The 21,884-nt window shown below is 33.6% G+C and overlaps 2 protein-coding genes across 2 annotated transcripts in view; one reads left to right on the top strand and one right to left on the bottom strand.

The window, feature by feature from the left end:
• The window catches only part of LOC144978473 (solute carrier family 2, facilitated glucose transporter member 1-like), a 40,535-nt gene extending 37,436 nt beyond the window's left edge, over positions 1–3,099 (top strand). Inside the window, exon 13 of the mRNA XM_078924609.1 lies at positions 1–3,099. This exon is cut by the window's left edge and continues 1,416 nt beyond it. The gene's annotated coding sequence lies outside the window, so the exon portion shown is untranslated.
• A 7,650-nt stretch (positions 3,100–10,749) lies between these two features.
• Positions 10,750–21,281, bottom strand: LOC144978474 (protein limb expression 1 homolog). Its single transcript, XM_078924611.1, has 6 exons — positions 20,488–21,281; positions 16,600–16,921; positions 16,051–16,214; positions 15,234–15,374; positions 14,253–14,452; positions 10,750–11,987 (listed from the first exon to the last, which is right to left on the bottom strand). Exons 2-6 carry the CDS (start codon positions 16,853–16,855, stop codon positions 11,771–11,773), a joined length of 978 nt encoding a protein of 325 aa, XP_078780737.1. The 5' UTR covers positions 16,856–16,921; positions 20,488–21,281; the 3' UTR covers positions 10,750–11,770.
• Between the last annotated feature and the right edge of the window lie 603 nt (positions 21,282–21,884).

Below are 21,884 nucleotides of genomic sequence, written 5' to 3'. Positions count from 1 at the left end.
AAAAATCGAGTATGCAAAGTCACTTTACGTCATGCGAGAAAATGAGATTTGAAATTTTCTGTGATATTGCCATGTGATAAATTAACGAGTAAAGAACCAGAAAATTGAAAACAAAACGCAGGCATGACTTCGTGCGTAATTAATTAGTACAAGGGGTGGGTGGGGGGGGGGGGTGTTCAAGGGATGCAACTGGTAATATACAAATTACACATGGGTCTTTCAGCTGGGAGGGAAACAGTCAAATGCATAGTTATTCTTTTGGGAGATGATATTTTTTTCCTTGTAAATCATCTCTCTGTTATGTATTTTATTATATTTGTTATTTTCAATGTATAATGTAAGCATTTTATTGTATTCCTCTTTGTTAGATTTTGTGCTTGTGTCCGGATGAGACGTATAGGTGATCTCAAACTAAGTACATTGGTGGTATGCTCTTGGAATCTACACCTGATCCCTATTTGTTCCCAGTTCCCCTATGTCTTACTTTTTCTTGGGTGCTTTAACTCACTCAGCCCTAACACCGACTATATCCGTAGTATAACCGGGTTACTTTTCCCCCATGTGTATTTATTACATTTTTCTGAGACAAAGTATAGGCGTACTATCAAAGCTAATGTTTTTAGTTTTTACGTGTTAATGATAGTTGAATAAAACTATCTAATCACATGCTCATTTTTAATACATTTTTCCAATTTTTAAAAGTAGAAAAAAACCTCTAGGATCGAGTGAGTTAATTGTAATTCTAGAACTTTTTACTATCCCATTTTCTTCCTTTTTACTGGCGCTGATATAGCCTTAATGTGTTGCAAGAGCCGTAAAACCCTTAAAAACACACAAAAACAAACGAATTGTGATTGATTGCTAATTAATTGATTGGTTCTTATAATGTGGAATAACCTTATTTTTGCCTGCTACCCACTTATATACTTAAATTGTGATTGATTGATGATTTATTGGTATACAGGTTGGTTCTTGTAATATGGAACAATTTTGTTTTGCATGATATTCATTGATATACTTAAATTAGGATTGATGGTTACCATTTTATTTTGTTTCGGAAAAATATATACATAATATTTCGCGGGGAAAGAACTATTTTCATTCGATATTGCCAGAATCATTTTCTTGATGAGCTTGATTACGATTAGATGCACATTTTAATCGATGTGCTTGTCGTCGCTGCCATGCTTTATTCGGCATGATTTTAGTTTATCAGTCAGTAGATATCAATATCAATAAGTCGCAAGTCTTTACCCGGCTTTACTTGGGAGTGCTTTGCACTACCTTCAATACTTCACAAATTAAAATGGCGGCCGAGAATCAAAACAATGGTCAAATTAGGAAATTTTAAACTTTCACAAATCTATCAAGGTTTGTTCTAGAGTTTTTAAAACGCTTTTATATGATGACAAATTGAATAAATAAACGCCTGACAAAAGACCAACGGTGAAAATACAAATTTGTACTGTCACTTTATATTTTTTAATACAAACATACCACAAATGTAACTTATAATTCATTTAAAGTTGGCGTCACTTTAAAAACAGCTGTGTTCTTTGAGATTATGGCTCAGGTCTTCCACTTGGTTACAGAGGACCCACATTTACCTATTTACAAGTCTATTTTCTCAAATAGCTCTGGCCTCCATGTTTAAGTTTAATCGAAATCTTTTAAACCAACACTGTGTATTCGCCATTTAAATTATGATTAATAATACACTGTGTGTGGGTTTGGGTGTTGATCATTCTTGTAAAAAATTACGCATGGAGTGGAGTGTCTCTTCGTCCGTAATGGACTGATTTTGTAGTTCATAATAACCTTTGTTGGTTTTTTTAAAATGTAATTTGTTTGTTTGTGCGAAGGGTGTCTTTTTTTTTTTTTTTTTTTTTTTGGACATCTCTGGCTATGATCTGTGGCCCATTTTCAAACCCGTTAAGGTTGTTGTAAAACATAGTCAAATCAAGTGTCTCTAAGCTTCAGGAGTTCATTCATTCATAACTTTTCAAAGACTATTATCAATTTAATTAATTTCCTGTCGTATTTTGATTTATTAGTTTTGCATCATTGTGATGTGTGCCATAAGTTTAAAGGAATTAAAGGAGAGAGAGAGAGAGAGAGAGAGAGAGAGAGAGATAGAGAGAGAGAGAGAGAGAGAGGGAGGGAGGGAGAGAGAGAGATAGATAGAGAGAGAGTGTTTTTGTGTGTGTGTGTGTGTGTTCAAATGCGCATATGCATGTAAGAGTGAGTGAAAATGAACTGTAAGCATCAATCAAAGCCTACATTTATCTCACACATCTTTATTATTATAACATTCATTATTTATTAATTTTACACTTTCCGTTACAGGGAAAATCCGATTTTACTACAACATGATCGCAAAAATACCGTGAGGTGTCCCTATACTATTTACCTTTGTAAATAAAACAAACAAACGTATCAGTTGAAGTAATACATATTCATATCCCGCACGCATTCTGTTTGCCAAATTAAAAAATAAAGATTTTGCATTGGTAATGATTTATTTATCACAATGATAATTCTTAGGCGACGTGCGCTTATTTGCAGGTCTGATAATCCAAATTGTTATGGGCTCATTGTTGTAATGGAAATACTCTCAAAACAACGCGACATTTTGTCCAATACAGCAATGTTAAATCAAGCCCATGTTCGTGTCTGATTATCAGTATTATCAGACCTGACATATAAATACACGTCGTCATTTGAGGGTAAAGAAGATGGATCTAGATAACTCAATCGGTAGACTACTTAACCCGACTTATGGACCACTCTGTCATTTTGTGTTTTACTCCTCTTCACTCAGATGGCCAAAGTTCCGCGTGGCCAATTTCGACTTCAAAAGTGGCCACTGACAAGCAAAATTAAAAAGGAAAGAAAAAACTTAAGATTAATTATCCCTCCCCCACCCTTTTCTTTTTTAAGGGAGGGGGGGGGGGGGTGGATGGGGTTGACGTGTCCATGGTATGATATAATTATATAATTATTATAATAATGTATTCAGAATATTTGGACAAACTTAATCAAAATGATAGTGTGATTGTTTTTATGTAAAATACAAGAGACAGTGTAGTCTCAAACTTCAACATTCAGTGTTTGTCATTTTATTTTTATTTTTATTTTTTGTTTTACTTTTTTCAGATGTCAGTATTACTGTATGAAGTTCAACAAATTGAAAAGCATTGCTAAAAAATTGAGATTTTATATAGAGCAATATCCACGAAACGTGCTCAACGCGCTTTACAGGGGTCCCTGACCAACAGCAACATTTAACATTTAGGACGGACATGACGCCTGTTAGGCAATATTACATTTTTTTTTTCGGACAGACAACGCTGTTAACGGCCAGGTACTCATTTTACACCTGAGTACGGTGAGAGAATGTGGGTGAAGAGCCTTCTCTTCGCTGAGCGAGGGTCGAACCCAGGACCTTTCGATCCGAAAGCTAGTGTCATACCACTAGACCACATAGCCGCACGTTCGATATTGTTGACTTAGAATCCATGTTATTAATAGAGAGGAATGGTTGGGTTTTTCAATTTTCCCTTTTATCTACAGACAGAAATACTTAATTCATCAACGTGTATCTTGAATTAAGGAGAAAGCATTAAATATCTACATTATTCATCTTTGTAAATAAACTGGAGTTATTGATTCTACTTCATCATGGTATGTTTTGTTTTTGTTTGTAGTGGGTTTATGGCACTTGAGACACTTTTAGGTCATTTCAGTTCCAGTAAAAAGGGAAGATGTTGAGGGAAAGGTTCTAGATCTAAAGTTAAAGACCCACCCAGGATTAGAGATATAAAGAAGACTATACCAGTGGCCCTAAGGAACTGAACTTCAACAGTAAATGCCCTCTAATGTGAGACAGCAGATAACGGGGAGTTGCTGGGTGGGGTTCCTGACCTCCCATAGTGGGCAGGGTGGCACTTACTGTGTCTTCTATCTCTTTATATTATATGTGTTTTCCAATTTGCTTTCTGTCTTTATCTTGGAATGAGATTACTTGGTTTTACCCTAGCCCTGGCCGTAGTGCTTGACTGGGAGAGAAATAGTCAAATGCATAGATATTGTTTTGGGAGATGATATTTTTTTCCTTGTAATTGTAAATCATTTCCCTGGTTATTTTTTTTTTTTTTTGTTTGTTTGTTTGTTGCTTTAGGTCTCTTCCAACACAATTGAGGTTATATGAGAGACCGCTGAAACAAAAAAACAAGCAATCTAACAAAAATAGTACAAATGTAAGTCAAAATCATAACCTAAAGATATAAGCTAAATTATAAATAACCAAGAACAAACAGGCAGAAGATTTACAGAAAAAAAATATTCCCTGTCAAAAATACAATCACAAACCAAAGAAGCAGGATAGGCTAGTAAAGAGAAGAAGAAACGACATCACTATCGGATCGTACACCCATGCGAACATCATAGGTATATGATTCAAGGGTGATGCTCCCATCCAACCACCCGCTTTCCCTGGTTATGTATTGTTAAATTTATTTTGAATGTATAATGTAAACATTTGAGTTTATTCCTCTTAATGAATGGGACCTTGTGCTGGTGTCTGGGTGAGACATTTAGGTGATCTCAAACTAAGTAGGTACATAAGTTAGTAATGTGCTCTTGGAATCTACAGCTGTTCCCTATTTGAATCATTCCCTTTGTCTTACTTTTTCCTCAAGTCCCTTTAATTGTACATCTAGAATCTTTTCACTTATCAATTTTCTGGGTGGGGTTCCCGACCTCCCATAGTGGGCAGGGAGGTACTTGCTGTGTCATCTTTCTGTCTTTGTCTTGGAATGAGATGACTTAGTTTTGTCCTGACACTGGCTGGGAGGGAAACAATTGAATGTATAGTTATACGGGGAGATGATATTTTTTTCCTTGTAAATCAGCTCTCTGTTCTGTACCGTTATTTTTTTTTTAAATGTTTAACATATGATTCGTAAACATTTGGTGTTCCTTCTTTGTGGGATCTTGTGCTGGTGTCTGGTTGAGACTTTTAGGTAATCTCAAACTAAGTACATTGATGGTATGCTCTTGAAATCTACATCTGTTCCCTATTTGTACCATTTCCCTTTGTCTCTCTTCTTCCTCAAGTCCTTTTAATTGTACATCTAGAATGTTTTGACTTTCCAATTTTCATCCTTTTTACTGGCGCTGATATGACCTAAGTGTGTTGCAAACACTGTAAAACCCTGAAAAACAAACAAGAACTATCCAATTTTCTTCTGTTTTACTGGCGCTGATATGACCTAAATGTGTTGCAAGTGCCGTAAAACCCTTAAAAACAAACAGGGAGTTGAGGGGGAAGGGACACAAAGTAACGCAACAATGTAATTTCCTGGCTAAGGCATAAAATTTTATCTGACATCACAAATGTTGAAAATAGTAACATAGTAAAAATACATATCATAATCATCATAAAATTTTTACAAGACATTAAAAATCTGAAGACATTATAAAAATTAATTCAAAATTTAAAGAATAAAAACACATACATCAGCACACGCACACAAATACTCCAAAGATTTGAAAGTATTCTTTTGTTCATCGTTTTATCGACTTTAACCAATTTGGTGGAACTTTGAGGCCATTAAGCCCCAAGATTTAGATAATAGTAATATATCAAGAGTAATATACCAAGCTTGTTGGCGTATAATTTAAGAAGAGATCAAAGGGGTCTATTTAAGTCTATTTTACACAAATGATAGAAGTAGATCAAAGAGTTACCTATCCATACGTATTGTCTTAGACCACCTAAAAGTATCACTTAGACATAGGCACAATATTGTATTTTCCTACCAATAGGGAGCTCTGGTACGGAAATGGTTCGAAAGATGCAGAACACCCAATGGATTACTGCACTGTAATAAGACTAGATGGAACTTTCAGTAAAAAGACACGAGTGTGGATTGGCTTTTTCTTTTTTTTTTTTTCAGAATGGATGGATTGTCATAATATGGTAATATAATCCCATCAGAGGCTGCCAACAAAAAAGGTTAGATTAAAATGGTAAATATTCATATTCAAATATTATTACCAAAAAGTAGTAGTAGTAATAATAATAATAATAATAATAATTTTTTTTTTAATTTAAAAAAATAAATAAATAAACAATAAAAAATTGAAGGTGATGTTTCATAACAAAGGGGAATCATGCACTTGACTGTTACCTATTCAGCAAATCCTGTGTCAGATTTTTGGACCAGCATTCCTGCAATATCTTACAACATCAGTTACTGCCCATTGTCATTTACTCAAAGTGAGACAATTTTGTCACCCATTCAATACTGAAACACTCAATGATGCTAAATTTTGTTTCAAGATGAAACACTGCATTGTCTCAGTCACTACTGTTCCACTAAAACTGACAATTTAAAAAACAGGAGTAGTTCTGGTTTTGGTTTAGTTTTACCTCCATAAATTTTACAATGTATAACGTGACAGGGCTTATTAAGAGAGGGCTTCTTAAATTATGGGTTCTCGAGAAAACTCCAAAACTATTTGATCCATGTTATTATAGTGGCTTTAGTGTTCACCAATTATTTGGCAAGGCTTGCCTGCTCAACGAGATTCATGTTATGCCTACATCTCAAAAGTCAGAATAAAATTCAAAGCAAATCATTTTAAAATTATTCAAACACACAATTTAAATAACTTTCACCCTACCTCCTCACCCCCCCCCCCCCACCCCTTTTCGATCACACACCACACATAAATACAACAGACACTGCCTATGGTCATTTTCGTATAGTCAAGTCAAAAAATACATTCATATTGAATAATAAAAACTGATGAAGAATTGTTTTCATAAGGTTCTCTGGGTTAAAAAATAAAAAAATACATCCTGCAACGAAGGGATCGATATGGCATCTGGACCAGTTTCTTAAATGAAGAAAAAATGTGTCAAACATTTATTTGTCACTTTGAGAAACTATTCCAGCTACTCTTTTCATTTTAACCTCTCAGGTTTTCTTGTTTTATTTTTAAATTTGTCTATTTGGTGGGGTTTTTAAAATATTTTTGCCTCTTGTTTTGTTTTGGTTTTGCTTTTAGGTGATTTGTTAGTTTACCTTGATGAAAACTAAGTCGTTTCTTTGAAATACTAATTCTTATGTCTTTTTGTGTCAAAACTATACCATACATGACCTCTTGGCAGTGTCACAAATACATTATACAATAAGAAAAATAACTTTTCAATTCATAACTGAGACATATCATGTATAAAGTCAGCGTCTTATATACAAGAAAATATTAAAATAACTTTAAAAGTGTATATACAAGAAAGGCTTTGTGCTGCAGTACTAGTACTACTAATTAAACATATTGGCGCCCATATACTTTTTTTTAAAACGACATTTAAAAGATCACAAATTTAAGTTATAAGAAATTGCAACATGCTTATGTCATTATATAAATGTAATCAGAATCCCGGAGGCATTCAAAAGCAAGCTAAAGACGTGTTACTTTAGAAAACATTTCTTTGCTTGATTTTTTTCTTCCTAATGTATCAATGAGAGATGTTTTTTGGGTTTGTTTTTTTCCATCTCTCTGAATGACTGCACACTAATGTCATTAACATCCTTAGCATCTCTCTTTTGTTAGCAATCACTTTACTCCCAAGAGTGTTGGTAGCGATTTAAATATTGAATATGTATCCGTTTATATATATATACATCTATTTTTGAAAAGTGCCTAGAGCTCATAATGCATGAGATATTGGCGCTATATAAGTGCAGTATTATTATAATAAATTTCTGAGAAAAACTAAAGAAAAGGAACTATTTCTCATTTAGAAGAGATCGAGATCCGAGAAGCAATCTTTTTAATGTCTAGTTTGATGCTACAGCAGAACAAAAACCAGATATAAGCTTAAGAGATGAAACAGGGTTTGCAACACATTCGGGTCATTTTAGTACTTGAGGGGAAAAAATGATATAAAAATAAAATTAATTCAGATTCAAATTTCGTACAAGCAACACTCTTGGATCAAACGCGCTTGCCAAAGAAAAAGTAACATAACAGATAACAGTTCACAAAAGTAGATCCAAGTATCAATCTATTCCTATGCCTGGGCTTAGACAACCCAAAGTGTCTCACAACAAAAATAAAGTAAAGGGATTGCTAACAAAAGAGAGATACTAAGGATGTTAATGACATTAGTGTTCAGTCATTCAGAGAGATGGGGAAAAAAAAACCCCAAAAAAATCTCTCATTGATACATTCTCAAAGAAAAACATGACTGCCACTAACAAAGAAAAGAGGACTCATACCCAGGACAAAGGAAATATTATGTCGTCTCATTTAAGGAATAGAAACAATGGATAAGGTGGATAAAAGACCTAACCATCAGCTTCCACTAACCACAAGCTGTCAGCCTAGAGTTTAAAGCTTGTTAACAATAAATTGTAAACATTTGGACATGGCCGTTGGTTCTTATCATGATGAAAAAATACAAATAGCATAAAAGACCAAAACAACCATCATTTCAAAACTAATACTAATAATTGTTTGACATCGTGAATTAATTCTTAAATCAGTTATAAAACATGAATACACGATAAACGATATAGATAAGGAGAAAAGTGCTGCCATAAGTAAGGCCCAATTCCAAGTAATAAATTCACAACCTGGAAGAATAACACTAACATATTTATGTATTAAATACCTAAAGATTCTGTCTGTTTTTATTGTTTTTTGGGTCAATATCAGCTAGAAATAATGGCAATGAATTTGTTTCAGATATGTGACACCACCAACCCTACCAATCCAAATTTGGTTTTAAGTTCCTGTAAAACAGATACCATAAACTGAATCTAATATCAAAATTATAAAATCTACAATTTTGCAATTTAAGAAATCACATTCATCTTCCTAAAATAAAAGCGTTTCAATTCAATCTATAATAACGACTTCATCTTAAGTTTTAGTATAAGGTTCGTATCAATATAATGTTATATTTAACTCACTCAATCCTAAAGATTATTACTACTTTTCAAAATTGGGAAAAATGTATTAAAAATGAGCATGTACATGGATAATTTTATTACATTTAACTATCATTAACATGTGAAAATGAAAAAATTAGCTTTAATACTACACCTATAATTTGTCTTAGAAAAATGTAATTAATAGGCATGGGGTATAGTCAGTGTTAGGGTTGAGTGAGTTAAGCAGTGTGTCAAACACTCGACATAACAACTGCCACTCCTTTTGCAAAATATATATATATATATATATATATATATATATATATATATATATATATAACAATAAATTAATAAATAATAAAAGTATTTTAAAAATTCTAATTCTTACAAAACCCCATATTATTACCGTTCAATATCTTAATGTTAAATAAAACTTCATAATTGCACCAAAAAGGAAATCAAAACCAAAGCTATAAAACGGTGCAAAATCCTACCTGAATAAAGCCATCGCATTTACTCTCCATTCATCTTCAATTCATCAAACATTATTGTATTACCACATGATTTACATTGACATTGATTTGGCAGTTTTCATTGAATATTTACAAAGAGGAAAAGTCCTTTCAGCCTTACTTCCAAGACCGAATAAAAAGTAAAACTGAAACAAAGTAAATAAAATGAATAATTCATGATCAAATCTTTTATCAGCGAAGAAAAAGATAATTGGAAAGCTGGTAAAACAAAAATATAATATTAGAGAAAAAAATATATAAATCCATTTTATGACCCTAAAACCGCTCTGACCTATTTGCTCGATTTTTGGTTGGGTGTTTTTCTTTGCTGAAAAATAGACAGTGAGCCTACAATGTACTTTCATTTTGAGTCTTTTACTTATGCTTTCGAGATGTTTAATCACTCTTATAGAAGCTTTAGATGCTATCTTTTTTTTTAATTTTTAATTTTTAGGGGCTTTAAGGCGCTAGCAACACTTGTAGATAATTTCAGAACCAGTAAAAACGAAGATGAGTGGGGGAAAGTTGTAAATCTGAAGTTAAAAGCACCAAATAAAAAGTCGAACAAAGGGGACTGGTTCAAATAGGGAATGAAGGATTCCAATACTGTTCATCAATGTGCCTATTTTGATATTACCTAAAAGTCCCATCCAGGCACAAGCAAAAGATCCCGCTATGAAGACTGCAGAAAAAATATAAACAAAGTAAAATATATACATTTTAAAAGAAAGTTTGCTCGTACATTACAGAGAGATGAGTTACATGGAGAAATATCATCTCTCAAAAAAATTGACTGTACATTTGACTGATTCCCTCTCAGCTAAGGATCCCCGTCAGGACCAGGACAAAAAAAGATAACAAAGATAGAGAACAACATGGAAAAGGAATCATGAATATAAGGAGATAGAAAACAAACAAAAGTGACCTCTCTGCCCAACCACGAGTCCCCAATGATTAGAAATTTACATAAATTCCCTCTTGAATCATAACCAAAAATCAAAAAAAGAAAACAGCTATCAAGGAACTAACAATATTATATTTACACTGAACCTTGTTAAAATTATGGCAAGATATCAAAACTATAACTTCCATTACAAATAAGTATGAATTAAGAGGGGTAAAAAATTAAAAGAAATATATTTATATTTATATATATTTATACAAAAATGTGCATGTATTAAAGTTTCATGCCTTTCTGTTTCAAAAATAAAATTTTCTACAGGTTATTAACATGAAGCCAAATTATTGTCTTCATGTCAATGATATTTTTTTAATGGTAATCATTCTTTTCTTTCTTTTTCATGAACTAAATAAAATTCCAAATAGGAAACTATTTGGTGAGAGAAAATCAATGATTAATCCTGACAATGTATCTGATAATAAAAATACAGACAGTTCAAAAGAAAAAATTATGATTTTGAATCATCATAACAAGATCTGTCTCTTTTGTATTGTAGTTTTGTCATTTTATCAAATTGTGTCCCTTTGTACTTTGCTTCAGCCCGTTTGTTAATCTATAATAAGAATCAATCTTTACAATAATTATTATCTTGATTTTTTTATTAACCTTACCTTAACCTTAATTAAACCTCTCAGCGCTAGGAGGTGCATACGGCCTGGACATTTTCTTTCCATTTCATCAGATGATTGGCTACAGTCTCAGCCTTTTGTCAGGTGTGCCATTCAATTTCCTTTTTCAACATCAAACAACAATGTTGTTTTGAGCCTATCTTAGTCTTTCCCTCTGGGGTCCATCCCAATGCCACTGCAGAATCAGTCTTTTCAGTACCCATTTCCTATATGTCGTATATGACAGAGCTATTTACAAACATAACCTGTTTCCAGTTAGTTGAGTCAAATAAAAGTATTGCGTAATTTTTCATTGCATGAAATCACAACCAGGCAAGTAAAAATAAATATGAAGCAATAATATCAAATAATGCCTATGGTATATTATATGTCGTCAGAGTTGAATCTGATTTCAATAAAATTTAAACCACAAACAACCATATTGTAAACATTAAGTTCAAGACAAAGGGATTTTCAGATATGGATTACGAGCAAGAATGGGACTGAGATGCAAGTAAATATTGTAGAAAATGTCAAAGAAGATTATGTTCAATCAGCTTAAATTTGAGCAAAAGTGAAATTAATCCCGTTTTCTTTTATCAATAAATTTCCAAAAAGTGTCAGTTGGTAAAAGGTATAAACTTTCAGGCGTTAAAATAAAATTCATAAAATGAATCTGTAATAGTAATAGAAAATTATAACTATTTTATTTTCACCATCTTTAAGCAAACTCCAATATTAAGCTACTGTTTCACCGTGTGGACCGATCTGGCTCAGAGCAAGGACAAGGATGTCTCTTTTTTCTTTAAAAAATCTCAACTCTCTTCCAGCCAGTCTTGCCGATTCCAAATGATGTTCGGCCTGGTCCAACTCATCTGCGATGACGTTCGGTGTCTCCTGCTCTCTTGCAATCCAGTCCAAGGCCATCTGAGATCTCATATCATCATCTAAGGCTCTGGTGAATTTCGGAGATAATCATTTGACATTGTATAAATTCATTCGCATTTTCAGAATTAAGGACATAAAAATAGAGAAATTAAGATATCACCAGGTCATCTCGTTCTCAGGACAAAGACAAAATGCAGCAAGATGGGAGGAGTAAAAGAGACAAAGGGGAAATCTCTGCCCACCATGGAAGTTACTCTATGACCTTCAGCTTACTAAACAGTTGACCCTGAGAAAAGGAGTATTCCTGTCGCTACATATTATGAAAAATAATAACCATTATCATTATATCTATGCTGGCAATGTGCACTACCTTTTTAATATATTAAGTCATTACTGCTAGTGAGGTCAATATTAGCAACTTATCATTACCAAAATGAATGGAGTTGTATATGAATGGAATGTGTAAAGTTGACTATTTGTACTATCAGTATTAGTAATGGTAACATTTTTCTTTTTTAGTTGATTTTTATTGACATTAGTTTATTAGTAATATATACATGCATCACTGTGTTTTAGTGGAATTGTGACAGTAAAATTTGCAAACTGTGTAAGTTCGAAAATAGTTATAGTATACATGGGATACAGCTCTCACCACTTTCCGCCATTCTTTTCTATTGTTGGCCTTCTCCAAGAGTTCTTTCAGCATCATTCCTGTCCATTCCTTGATTTTGTCCATCCAAACTTTCCTTTATCTTCCTCTTCTTCTTCTTCCTCCTTCAAGGGTGCCCTCCATCACCATTCTGCACAAACCTTCATGGCTCACATTGTGGCCAAACCATGACAGTTTCCTCCTAACTGTGGTAATGAGGGGTTCCTGTCGTCCTGCATGATCTTGCACCTCTTCCAGTATGTCTTTATTTAATCTGTGTTCTGTATACTGCACTCACAGGAGTTTTCAATAACTTTTCATCTCAAAAGCAGAGATTCTGCATTCTAATTCTGCAGTTTATGTCCATGACTCGCAGCTGTATAGTAAGATGGAAAGTACCAGTGATGTGTACAGTTTAATTTTTATTTCAAAATTGATTGGACTTTTCCATATTTTTGTAAGTCCCATTAGTGTTGCTGTTGACATTCCTATTCTTACCTTAATCTCAGTTGCATTGGTACCGTCTTTGGTTAGCAGAACACCCAAAAATTTAAATGTTGACACTTCCTCAAGTTTTTCATTATCGATTGGAATTACTGCATGTCCATCATTTCTGCTGTTTACCAGTATCTGAGACTTTTCTGTACTTATTTCCATCCATATTGCATTGCTTTATATGCAGTTGAGTTAGTAATATCTTGTAGTTCTCGTTCGCTTTCAGCCATGAGGTCTATGTCGTCAGCAAAACTTCGCTCATAATTTTCTCTAGGAAGACATTGAAGAGCATTGGGGAGAGTATGCAGCCTTGTCTGGCACCCACATTTGTCTGGAAGAACTCACCAAGCTCGTTGTTGAGAACTGCACTTGTCACAGTACTATAGAGTGCTTCGATTATTTGGATTAGATCCTCTTTGAAACCATAAAAGCGTAGTGTATCCCACAAACCGTCGTGCCATACCCTGTCAAATGCTTTCTGGAAGTCTATGAAATTGTGAAATAGTTCTTTTTGGTGTTACAGGAATGTGCAGGTCTTTCTGGGTTTTGTGTGTTTCTGTTCTCTGTCAAGACTGATGGGTCTGGGCTCAAATCGATGTTATACAGCCCTTTGCAGTATTCAGTCCCATCTGTTCGTGACATCCACTTTCTAGGTAAGTCGAGCACCCTTGCTGTCTTCAATAACAATAGCTTTTGGTCTACTTGTATTTGTAAGCATTTTCATTTTGTTGCTTACCATAATATGTATCTATAGATCTTCAATTAAATGAGTTGGTCAATAAACATCATTTTGATTACACAATTACACAATTGAAAATTTCTCCTTTAAATTATCAATAGTTAAGGCAAAGTTCCTTTCTTTTCTAATGTTGTCTGGCAAGTTATGATGATGACCTACATTAAAACAAAAGTAGTATTCAATAGAAATAATAACTTTATGTGTAGTCTTGAAAAAAAACTGGAGTTTATTCTGGTTTCTGTAGCAATATACAAACATTGCTTGATAGTATTAGTATTTCAATGAGAACTAGACGAACCAACGACCCAAATCAATGATGAATGGACAGAAGGGTCTGAAAAAAACTTCCCTTGTATCCAGGACTGATATCTGTTCCTTTTGTTTGTGAGGTAAGTGCTCTACCTAACCTACCGAGATTCTTGTGCAAATAGTTATGTCACATCAATTACCTGTTAGAATAGTGCGCCAGGACCTCCTGTCTTGAGCAATTTCGTTCTCTCATGGCTTTGAGACTTCCGTTCCAGTGGAGCAGTTGGAAAACAGTCATTAGTTCTTGAAATTCCAGCATGGAGCGCCCCCTGTTGGCTTCCAGCATGAATTTAAAGGCACCAATTCCTGTGTTGGGATTCTCAGCATCTGAATGGGAACCCTGAATTATGTGATTAAAAGAAAAAAGGCAACGGTGATTAGATTTCATATTCTGTGTTTTGTTTGTTCGTTCCTCCTTGTTGTCAAATATTGGATTACTCTTTATTCAGAGTTCATTTTTGTAAAACAACAACAATCAAAATCTCCATTCACATAACATTGTAATTTGCCTATAAGTATTAGTTATGTGAGAAACGTAAAATTGAATTAGGATATTATGGTATGCAACAAATAGAGAGGTTGATTTTAAGGTTATTACTCAATTTCAACAAAGGCAAAATGGACAAAGAATTAGAATAGTAAATAACGGTAATTGAGTCCTTTAATGGCAAAACTGAATCTTGTTCCTCGGGCATATTTTCCTTCATTATTCATTCAATTACAACTGCATATATCCAGAGCAGTAACATCTATGCCACTCTAGCTGAAGCCCTGCTGCCACAATCAACAACAAACACAATATCTAATGACTTTTACCACAAATTCTGAATTTAAAGGGCAGGAAAATATGTATCAATTTGAATTGTCATGTAAACATATTCTTGAATTTTAAAAATGGTGCTTTATTAGGCACAATGCATTACATAAAAAGAGGATCAAAATTCGAGATTTAAAGTGGTAATGGATGTACATCTCTCCACAATCCATATTCTCTATTACCCATTTATTTAAGTGCCTGGAGTCTTTTACTTTTAGCAAAGAACCACATGGCCCCTTTAAATGTTCATCTTCAATTGTTATGATTATTTGCCTAGATAATGTCTTAGGTTAAGATAACTTGCCTGGAATGAATTAATTGCATCCCCAATGGCTTTGTCAATGAACTCATCTGTAATCTTTCTTGAAGGATGTTCGTTGAACACAGAGTTCATGAGAGCTATTTTGGCAGCACTCCTTCTGGCTTCAGCTTTTGTATTGCAAATCTGAAAATAACAAAAGTTTATAATGAGAATAAAATCAATTGGTGTCAGGCAAAATGAAGAAATCTGAAAATGTAAATGACGAAGTGCCAGTTATAGCTTATCAGTTATACATTTTACACATGGATCCTTGCTCTGAGCTTTTAAAATATGCATGTCTCGTGAAGAATATTCCGAAGAAAAAAAAAAAGAAAAAAGAAAAAAAAGCACACTTCAGGCTTATCAAACATTCAAATAACAAAAACCTATTTCCAGTCATACAGATGAAATACAACAGATAATCCAAGAGCAGGCAAACCATCATTTAGAAGTTTGAAAATATCTGCACGTCGGCAAGCGCAAGCTACCTAGAACCCATGATTTACATCAACAACTCACTAATCTTTTAAAGTCAATTTACAAAACCAAATTTCATCTGTGTTGTCTGGTGCTGTGGGTGCTTTTGGTTATTCCGAGGGGAATCCATAGGTTTTCCAGATGACGACATCGCCATCTCTAGTCACAAGTTCAGGTAACTCATAAAACTAACTCAGATTTGTATATATATAAAATTGACAAGCATCCTATCCAAAGGGTAGCAGGAATTGTTGATGTACAATAACGCTAAAAAAAAAACATCACCAGCATCCCTGGGCTCTGAACAATTAATTTTTTAAGACAATATAAAGAATAAACTTACCTGAAAACTTCCAAAGCAACTTCCGCCAGGTAGACTGACATAACACACATATGGGGGTGATACAGAGGGCTGAGATTCGTACACTACCAAAGCTCCATTGGTCAGTTCTGCTCCTTTCTCCAGCTTCATTTGCCAAAATTCTTGCAAAGCTTCCACAACATTAACTGCCAATGATAGAAAATAATTCAAAAGATGAGGTTTTGTTTTAATCTTCCATCATGTAATTAAATTTCTTTCAATATAAATTTACAATTTACAATGCTGCTCCCCTGCCTCTTATTTTCTACATCAAATATCATCATATTTAAAATAAGAATATATTAGCGTCAAACCAAAATAATGATGATTTCCTTACCTCAGTCATAACCATAAGTGTGTTTAGCAAAGCTGTTGATGACTGTATCTACAGTTTCTTTCAGTACTGTTTTGGCATTGGTATCACTACAATTTCCATTGTTGCCCCCTTGCCTCTTATTTTCTACTTTACAAAACATCATATTTAAACAAAAAAATATTAACATCACACCAAAATAAAGACGATTTCCTTACCTCTTCCATAACCATGAGTGTGTTTAGCAAAGCTATTGACAACAGCATCAACAGCCTCTTTCAGCACTGTTTTGGCCTTGGCGTCACTAACAAGTCCTGTGTGTGCACCAGCATTGGCATTTATTGATGCAGCTGCGTCGGCGGCCACCGAGGCCATATTGTGTGCTGTGTAGTTCATCTGTGTTGTCTGGCGCTGGGGTTGCCTTTGGTTATTCCGAGGGGAATCCATAGGCTTTCCAGAGGATGACATCTCCATCTCTAACAGAGGTACCCGCGTTAGAGAAATTTTGACAAGTATATATTACTTAGCTACCAGAATAATCTGCAAAAGAAAGAAAAATGACAATTAAAAAGAAAGATGAGTTACAAGTCATTTATATCTTCTTTCAATTTCAGTGGTAAATTAAATTCAGTCATAGAAATTATCTGTTAAGCCATGACATTAACTCTTTAAGATTCAACGCGACAAAAACCGACAACGGCATAATATTCATGGGCGGGGTAGACAAGACTGGCCTTAGTAAGTAAAATCCAATCGTTGTGAAGGAAATGACAGGTCTGTCACTGCCGCAGGATGTTTTCAGCTTTGATTTTTATAAATTTGCTGACAGAAAATAAAATATGTTGTAGAAATTGAGATTTAGATCCTACTTTATTTGCGGGTGAAAAATCAGTGACATTGCACTTTGTTTGGAAAAAAATCTGAAAAAAATTACGACTTTGGTGATGAAAAATGACTTTGATAACAATTTTTGTAAACTTTTAAAAATATTATGAATAATTTATAACTCCCTTATTTGTGGGGCAATTTTGTCATTCGTGGTATCAATTTTATTGTAATAAAGAGACAGGAACTTCAGAGTTATTTTTTCTGATACGAAATTATTACTTTGTAATTTTAGCACTAAGAAAAATAGTTGATAAATAAATTTGTTACACCTCTTTGATCTACCGCCACCGTCCATTCGTGCAGAATTGTGAATCAAGCGTCTCAAAGTCTTCGACCAATCACAGGCTATCTAGCCGGCTGGCCGGAACAAAGACACCGTTGATGTTGATGCTATTGTTACGCAAGGAATATAACACCTTTTTGAGTAGGCCTAAAATCTAAAATCTAAAAGTAAAAAATATAATTCTGAGGAATTTGAAAGTCACATTGTTGAAATCAGCTTGAAAAAAGAAGAACGTTGGTCCTTGTTTCAGAAAAATCAGTTGAAAACCAACTTTTTTACGAATAAATTTGATTTTAAAATTTGCTTTTATTTATTTTAGCTTTTTTTAGCAACTTTTTATTTATCGGCCGATTTTCTTGATTTTTATATCATTCTTTATATTTCAATGAGATGAGATCAGTGATATACTTTGTTTGTTTCAAATGTAACTAGAACATAATTTGGCTTTTTTACCTATCAACCGTGCCTGGATAATATATTCAACAATGTGGTGATTGTGACGCAACTATGCGATGAGTGTCTTCCAGTGTTTCAACGATGATTCAATTCATTGTTGACAGCTGTTGACACGTGGGCTGTCAGAACAACCAATCGCGGAAGGGTCAAGATTCTCAATATCCAAACTTTCTTCGATCAAAATACTTAAGAACTCAGGAGAACAACAGTTTGAAATATGGTGATGGACGGACCTATGAAATCGCTTCTGGGCGGAGTTTAGCCATGAGTGACCGTAGAAAACGAAAATGCGACTGCAAACATCCAAGGGTAGGCTTATATCATCAAAGGATGTCTACATGATTGACATGGCCATATAGGAAACTCATTATCTACTCCCCCAAAAAGAATCTGAACACTAAAGGGTTAACATATCCTAACTTAGTAATTCCTAATTATAGGCATTGCACTATAAATCTCAGGCCAGGAAAGAAAAGGAAACAGAAAGCACGAATTGAACCCTACTGCTTGACCTACAAAGGCACTCCTTCCCACCTATTTGATATCCTTGTAGTCCCTTTTTTGTTCTTTATTGTGACCCACAAAACAATATTATGATGGGATGAATTGAATCAAAAAGGGAATTTAGAAATAAATGATGAGGGATACAAACTTTTGTTTGCTTGATTGTTTTTCTTTTCTTTTTTTTTTTTTTTTTTTGCATGCAAGAAATGACATTTATCCTCCACTACAATGAAGAGAAGTTAACCCCAAAATTTATATATTTATTGTGGTTATGAATTCAATTTCCTACACCTAGGTCATCCCAACATAGTAATAATAATAATAATAATAACGTAGTGTTTTTATGCACCTCCGTTGACGGTGTAATTTAACGGATCGTTTTTATACACCTCCGTCACGCATGCGCTTGCCACCCAATTTCATTAGCGATATTGTGTTTCTGCATTTGGACATGGCGAAAGTTATATTGTGACATCTGTAGGATGTTTTTGTTAATAAATTTATATAAAAATATTAATAATTTTAAAAATCGAAATATAAAACCAGAAAATAGAAGTTGCATTGAAGGCAAAATAATGTTTTAGAAAGACCTTATTAAATGTGATGACCAGTCAGGTGGCTCCGTAGCGCAATGGACAAGCTGTCAGACTCCAACCTTGAAAGTACCGGGTTCGATTCCCAATGTTGACTTTTTTTTTTTTTTTTTTGGATTTACTTTGTTTTTGTTTGCTTTTTTTTCTTTCTTTTTTTTTTTCAAAAACTTTTTATCATGTTTTTAAAAAACTTCGATTTTAATTCTCTAAAATTATTTATTTATTTGAGATCAGTATTCGTGTGCCATGTTTCTTTTTACTTTTGATTTTTTAAATTATTGTTATTATTCTTTAATTTATTATCATTGTACATTGGTAATCACTAAGCAGCGTGCTAAACTACAATCTAAAACTATTTAAACCTCATGGACGTATGCAGCAACAACTTTACCATCACCGCCAACGGAGGTGCATAAAAATGGTGTGTTTTTGTACACCTCCAATGGAGGTGTATAAAAACTGTGCGTTTTTGTACACCTCCAACGGAGGTGTATAAAAACGCCACCTAATGATAATAATAATAATAATAATAATAATAATAATAATAATAATAATAATAATAATAATAATAATAATAATAATAATAATAATAATGCATGTATCAATGTTACTATGAGATACATTTTTAGACAATATTTTATATTCTTACATTTGAGTCTGACTAAATTCCAGTTTGGTTGCAGCCAGATTGTCTTTTATATTCAATATATATATTTAATTACAAAGCCCCATACATTCCAATGAATCAACACTGGAATATTTGTTTCCATCCTAAAAGCTTTTTAAAAATAACAATGAGCATCCTGTCTACGGGAAAAACAAGACAAGATGGTAGCAAGGACCCCAGCCATTGCTATGCCACTTATATGACTAGTGCATCACAGATTTAAATAGCTGGTTTCATTTAGATATTTTTCACTCGAGTCAACAGGAGATTCTCATAAAACTAGAAAGACGTAATCCCTAAAAACAAACATTCCCAATTTAAACATATTTTCCTTAGAAACTTTGGATATTCATCTGCCTACTAAGAAAGTATTAGTAAAAGTATTCTGTTGGCAATATAATATAAACCTGCATTTCTTTAAAAACTACCTTTCAACGGAGGTGCATAAAAACGCCACCCATCTGAAAATCCGTTAGTTTAGTTCCAGGGTCCAGTGTGTAAAATCAAAAAAACATCCCCAGCAACACAATAAAATGAACCTTGATTGGATTTTTTTTTTAAAGAGTCGCTTGCCTGGGCCCACTCCTTTCCGAAAGTACCGTGAAATCAAGAGTAATAATATAATAACAATATTGGTATTAGTATCATGAATTCAAAATATGGGCGTTTATAAAGACAAAGAATTTTTGGAATTTTTATTTTTACTTTTACTTACCTTTTTCAGCCTTCCTTAACAGTAACAGTAACAGCTTCGTCTTGGACTTGGTTGTCGCTTTCCGTTGCTGATTGCTGTTGACTCTGAAGTTGAAGGAAGGTTAAATATTTCGCTATGAATGATGGTTAAAAACTCAACTTCAGTTCTTTTGACAGTCTCGACTGTTGTCCCTCACGATTATGATGCCGGTTAGCCTGATGACCACCAGCAGACTGCAGACTAACGAAAGGCTGTGAAATGAATACACAACAGTAACAGTAACAGTAACAGTACTATCTATCTATCACAGTAAGTACAATAGACAGTAGACAGTAGTCTGCAGCCAACTCCAGATCTGAATGACGAGATTACAGAGTTATTCTTCCCATATTTCCACCACATACATATAGGTAGTGAAGTGTGTGGTGTCTTTTCATCGAGTCAAGGAATCATGAAATTACACCTTATTGTAAAATAAAGTTGTCAGAGTAGCTTCATAATGATGTTGAGTCCACCAAAAGAAGCCACCAACTATCAACAAAACAAAGTGTTGCACTTCCGCCTTCCTTCTTTGTCGGAACTTTTTCGAATCGTTTTTTCGTTGTTTGATGGTGAATTAGAAAATAAGCCTTCTTGGCACTGAAAAAAAGACTGGTTACTCTCTGTTTAGCTATATATGATAAAAGTAAAGGTGTAAGGAAAATAAAAGGAGATTAAAGACTATTGAAGTCAAAAATTAAGCGACAACTTAATTATTAATTGGATTCTTAATCCAATGTAATTCTATGCGAATATATTTTACACCTCCATCTTTTCGGGTCCATACCCATGCAAAATGTTAATCGACTGCCGATTACCGATACTGCTGCATATGCCTAACTTTGCATTTATTTATTTATTTATTTATTTATTTATTTATTTATTTATTTATTTATTTATTTATTATTTACAATTTTAAATTTTAATTATTCATGTATCTATTATGATATCATACTTGTACTTTTCTGTATCTAAAAAAAAACATCCAGGACCTACCAAGATTTCTCTTTCGTCGATCTGGAATTTAGTATTATTTATGTCTGTACTGTATTTTGTTGTTGGCTGGAGAAGGGTTTTGAGTTCCGTGTTTGGTATTTTGTTCTTTTTTTTTTAAAGCTGTTATATTATTCATTTTTGTTTATTACTTTTTATAGTCCACAGCTTCAATAAACCATATCTCCGAAGCCTCCAACTTGCTTTCTGTTTCTTAGTTGGCATTCCAACACTTTTATCGTATATTATGACGATGACTGGCCATACATTATGTTTTCAATAAACGTATTTTTATGTTTATTCAATACGTGCATTTCTGTTTTTCATCATAGTTTTCAATAATTATCAAAGCATCTATAGAAAAAAAAAGCGATTCTTCTTTTTAT

Source organism: Berghia stephanieae, chromosome 8 (genome assembly GCF_034508935.2).
Source record: "Berghia stephanieae isolate SIO BIC M18660-M18661 chromosome 8, UCSD_Bste_1.3, whole genome shotgun sequence".
Taxonomy (NCBI): Eukaryota; Metazoa; Mollusca; class Gastropoda; order Nudibranchia; family Aeolidiidae; genus Berghia; species Berghia stephanieae.
Note: the sequence above shows the minus strand (reverse complement) of the source record. Positions and strands in the feature narration are given on the sequence as shown.

Bases quoted from the DNA above. Each gene is read 5' to 3' on its own strand.
- LOC144978474 (XM_078924611.1), bottom strand. From the start codon at position 16,855: ATGGAGATGTCATCCTCTGGAAAGCCTATGGATTCCCCTCGGAATAAC. The intron at 15,375-16,050 runs GTAAGTTTATTC...TGTTATTTTCAG, and splicing joins GTTGCTTTGGAAGTTTTCAG to ATTTGCAATACAAAAGCTGA. The intron at 14,453-15,233 runs GCAAGTTATCTT...CACATAATTCAG, and splicing joins ATGCAATTAATTCATTCCAG to GGTTCCCATTCAGATGCTGA.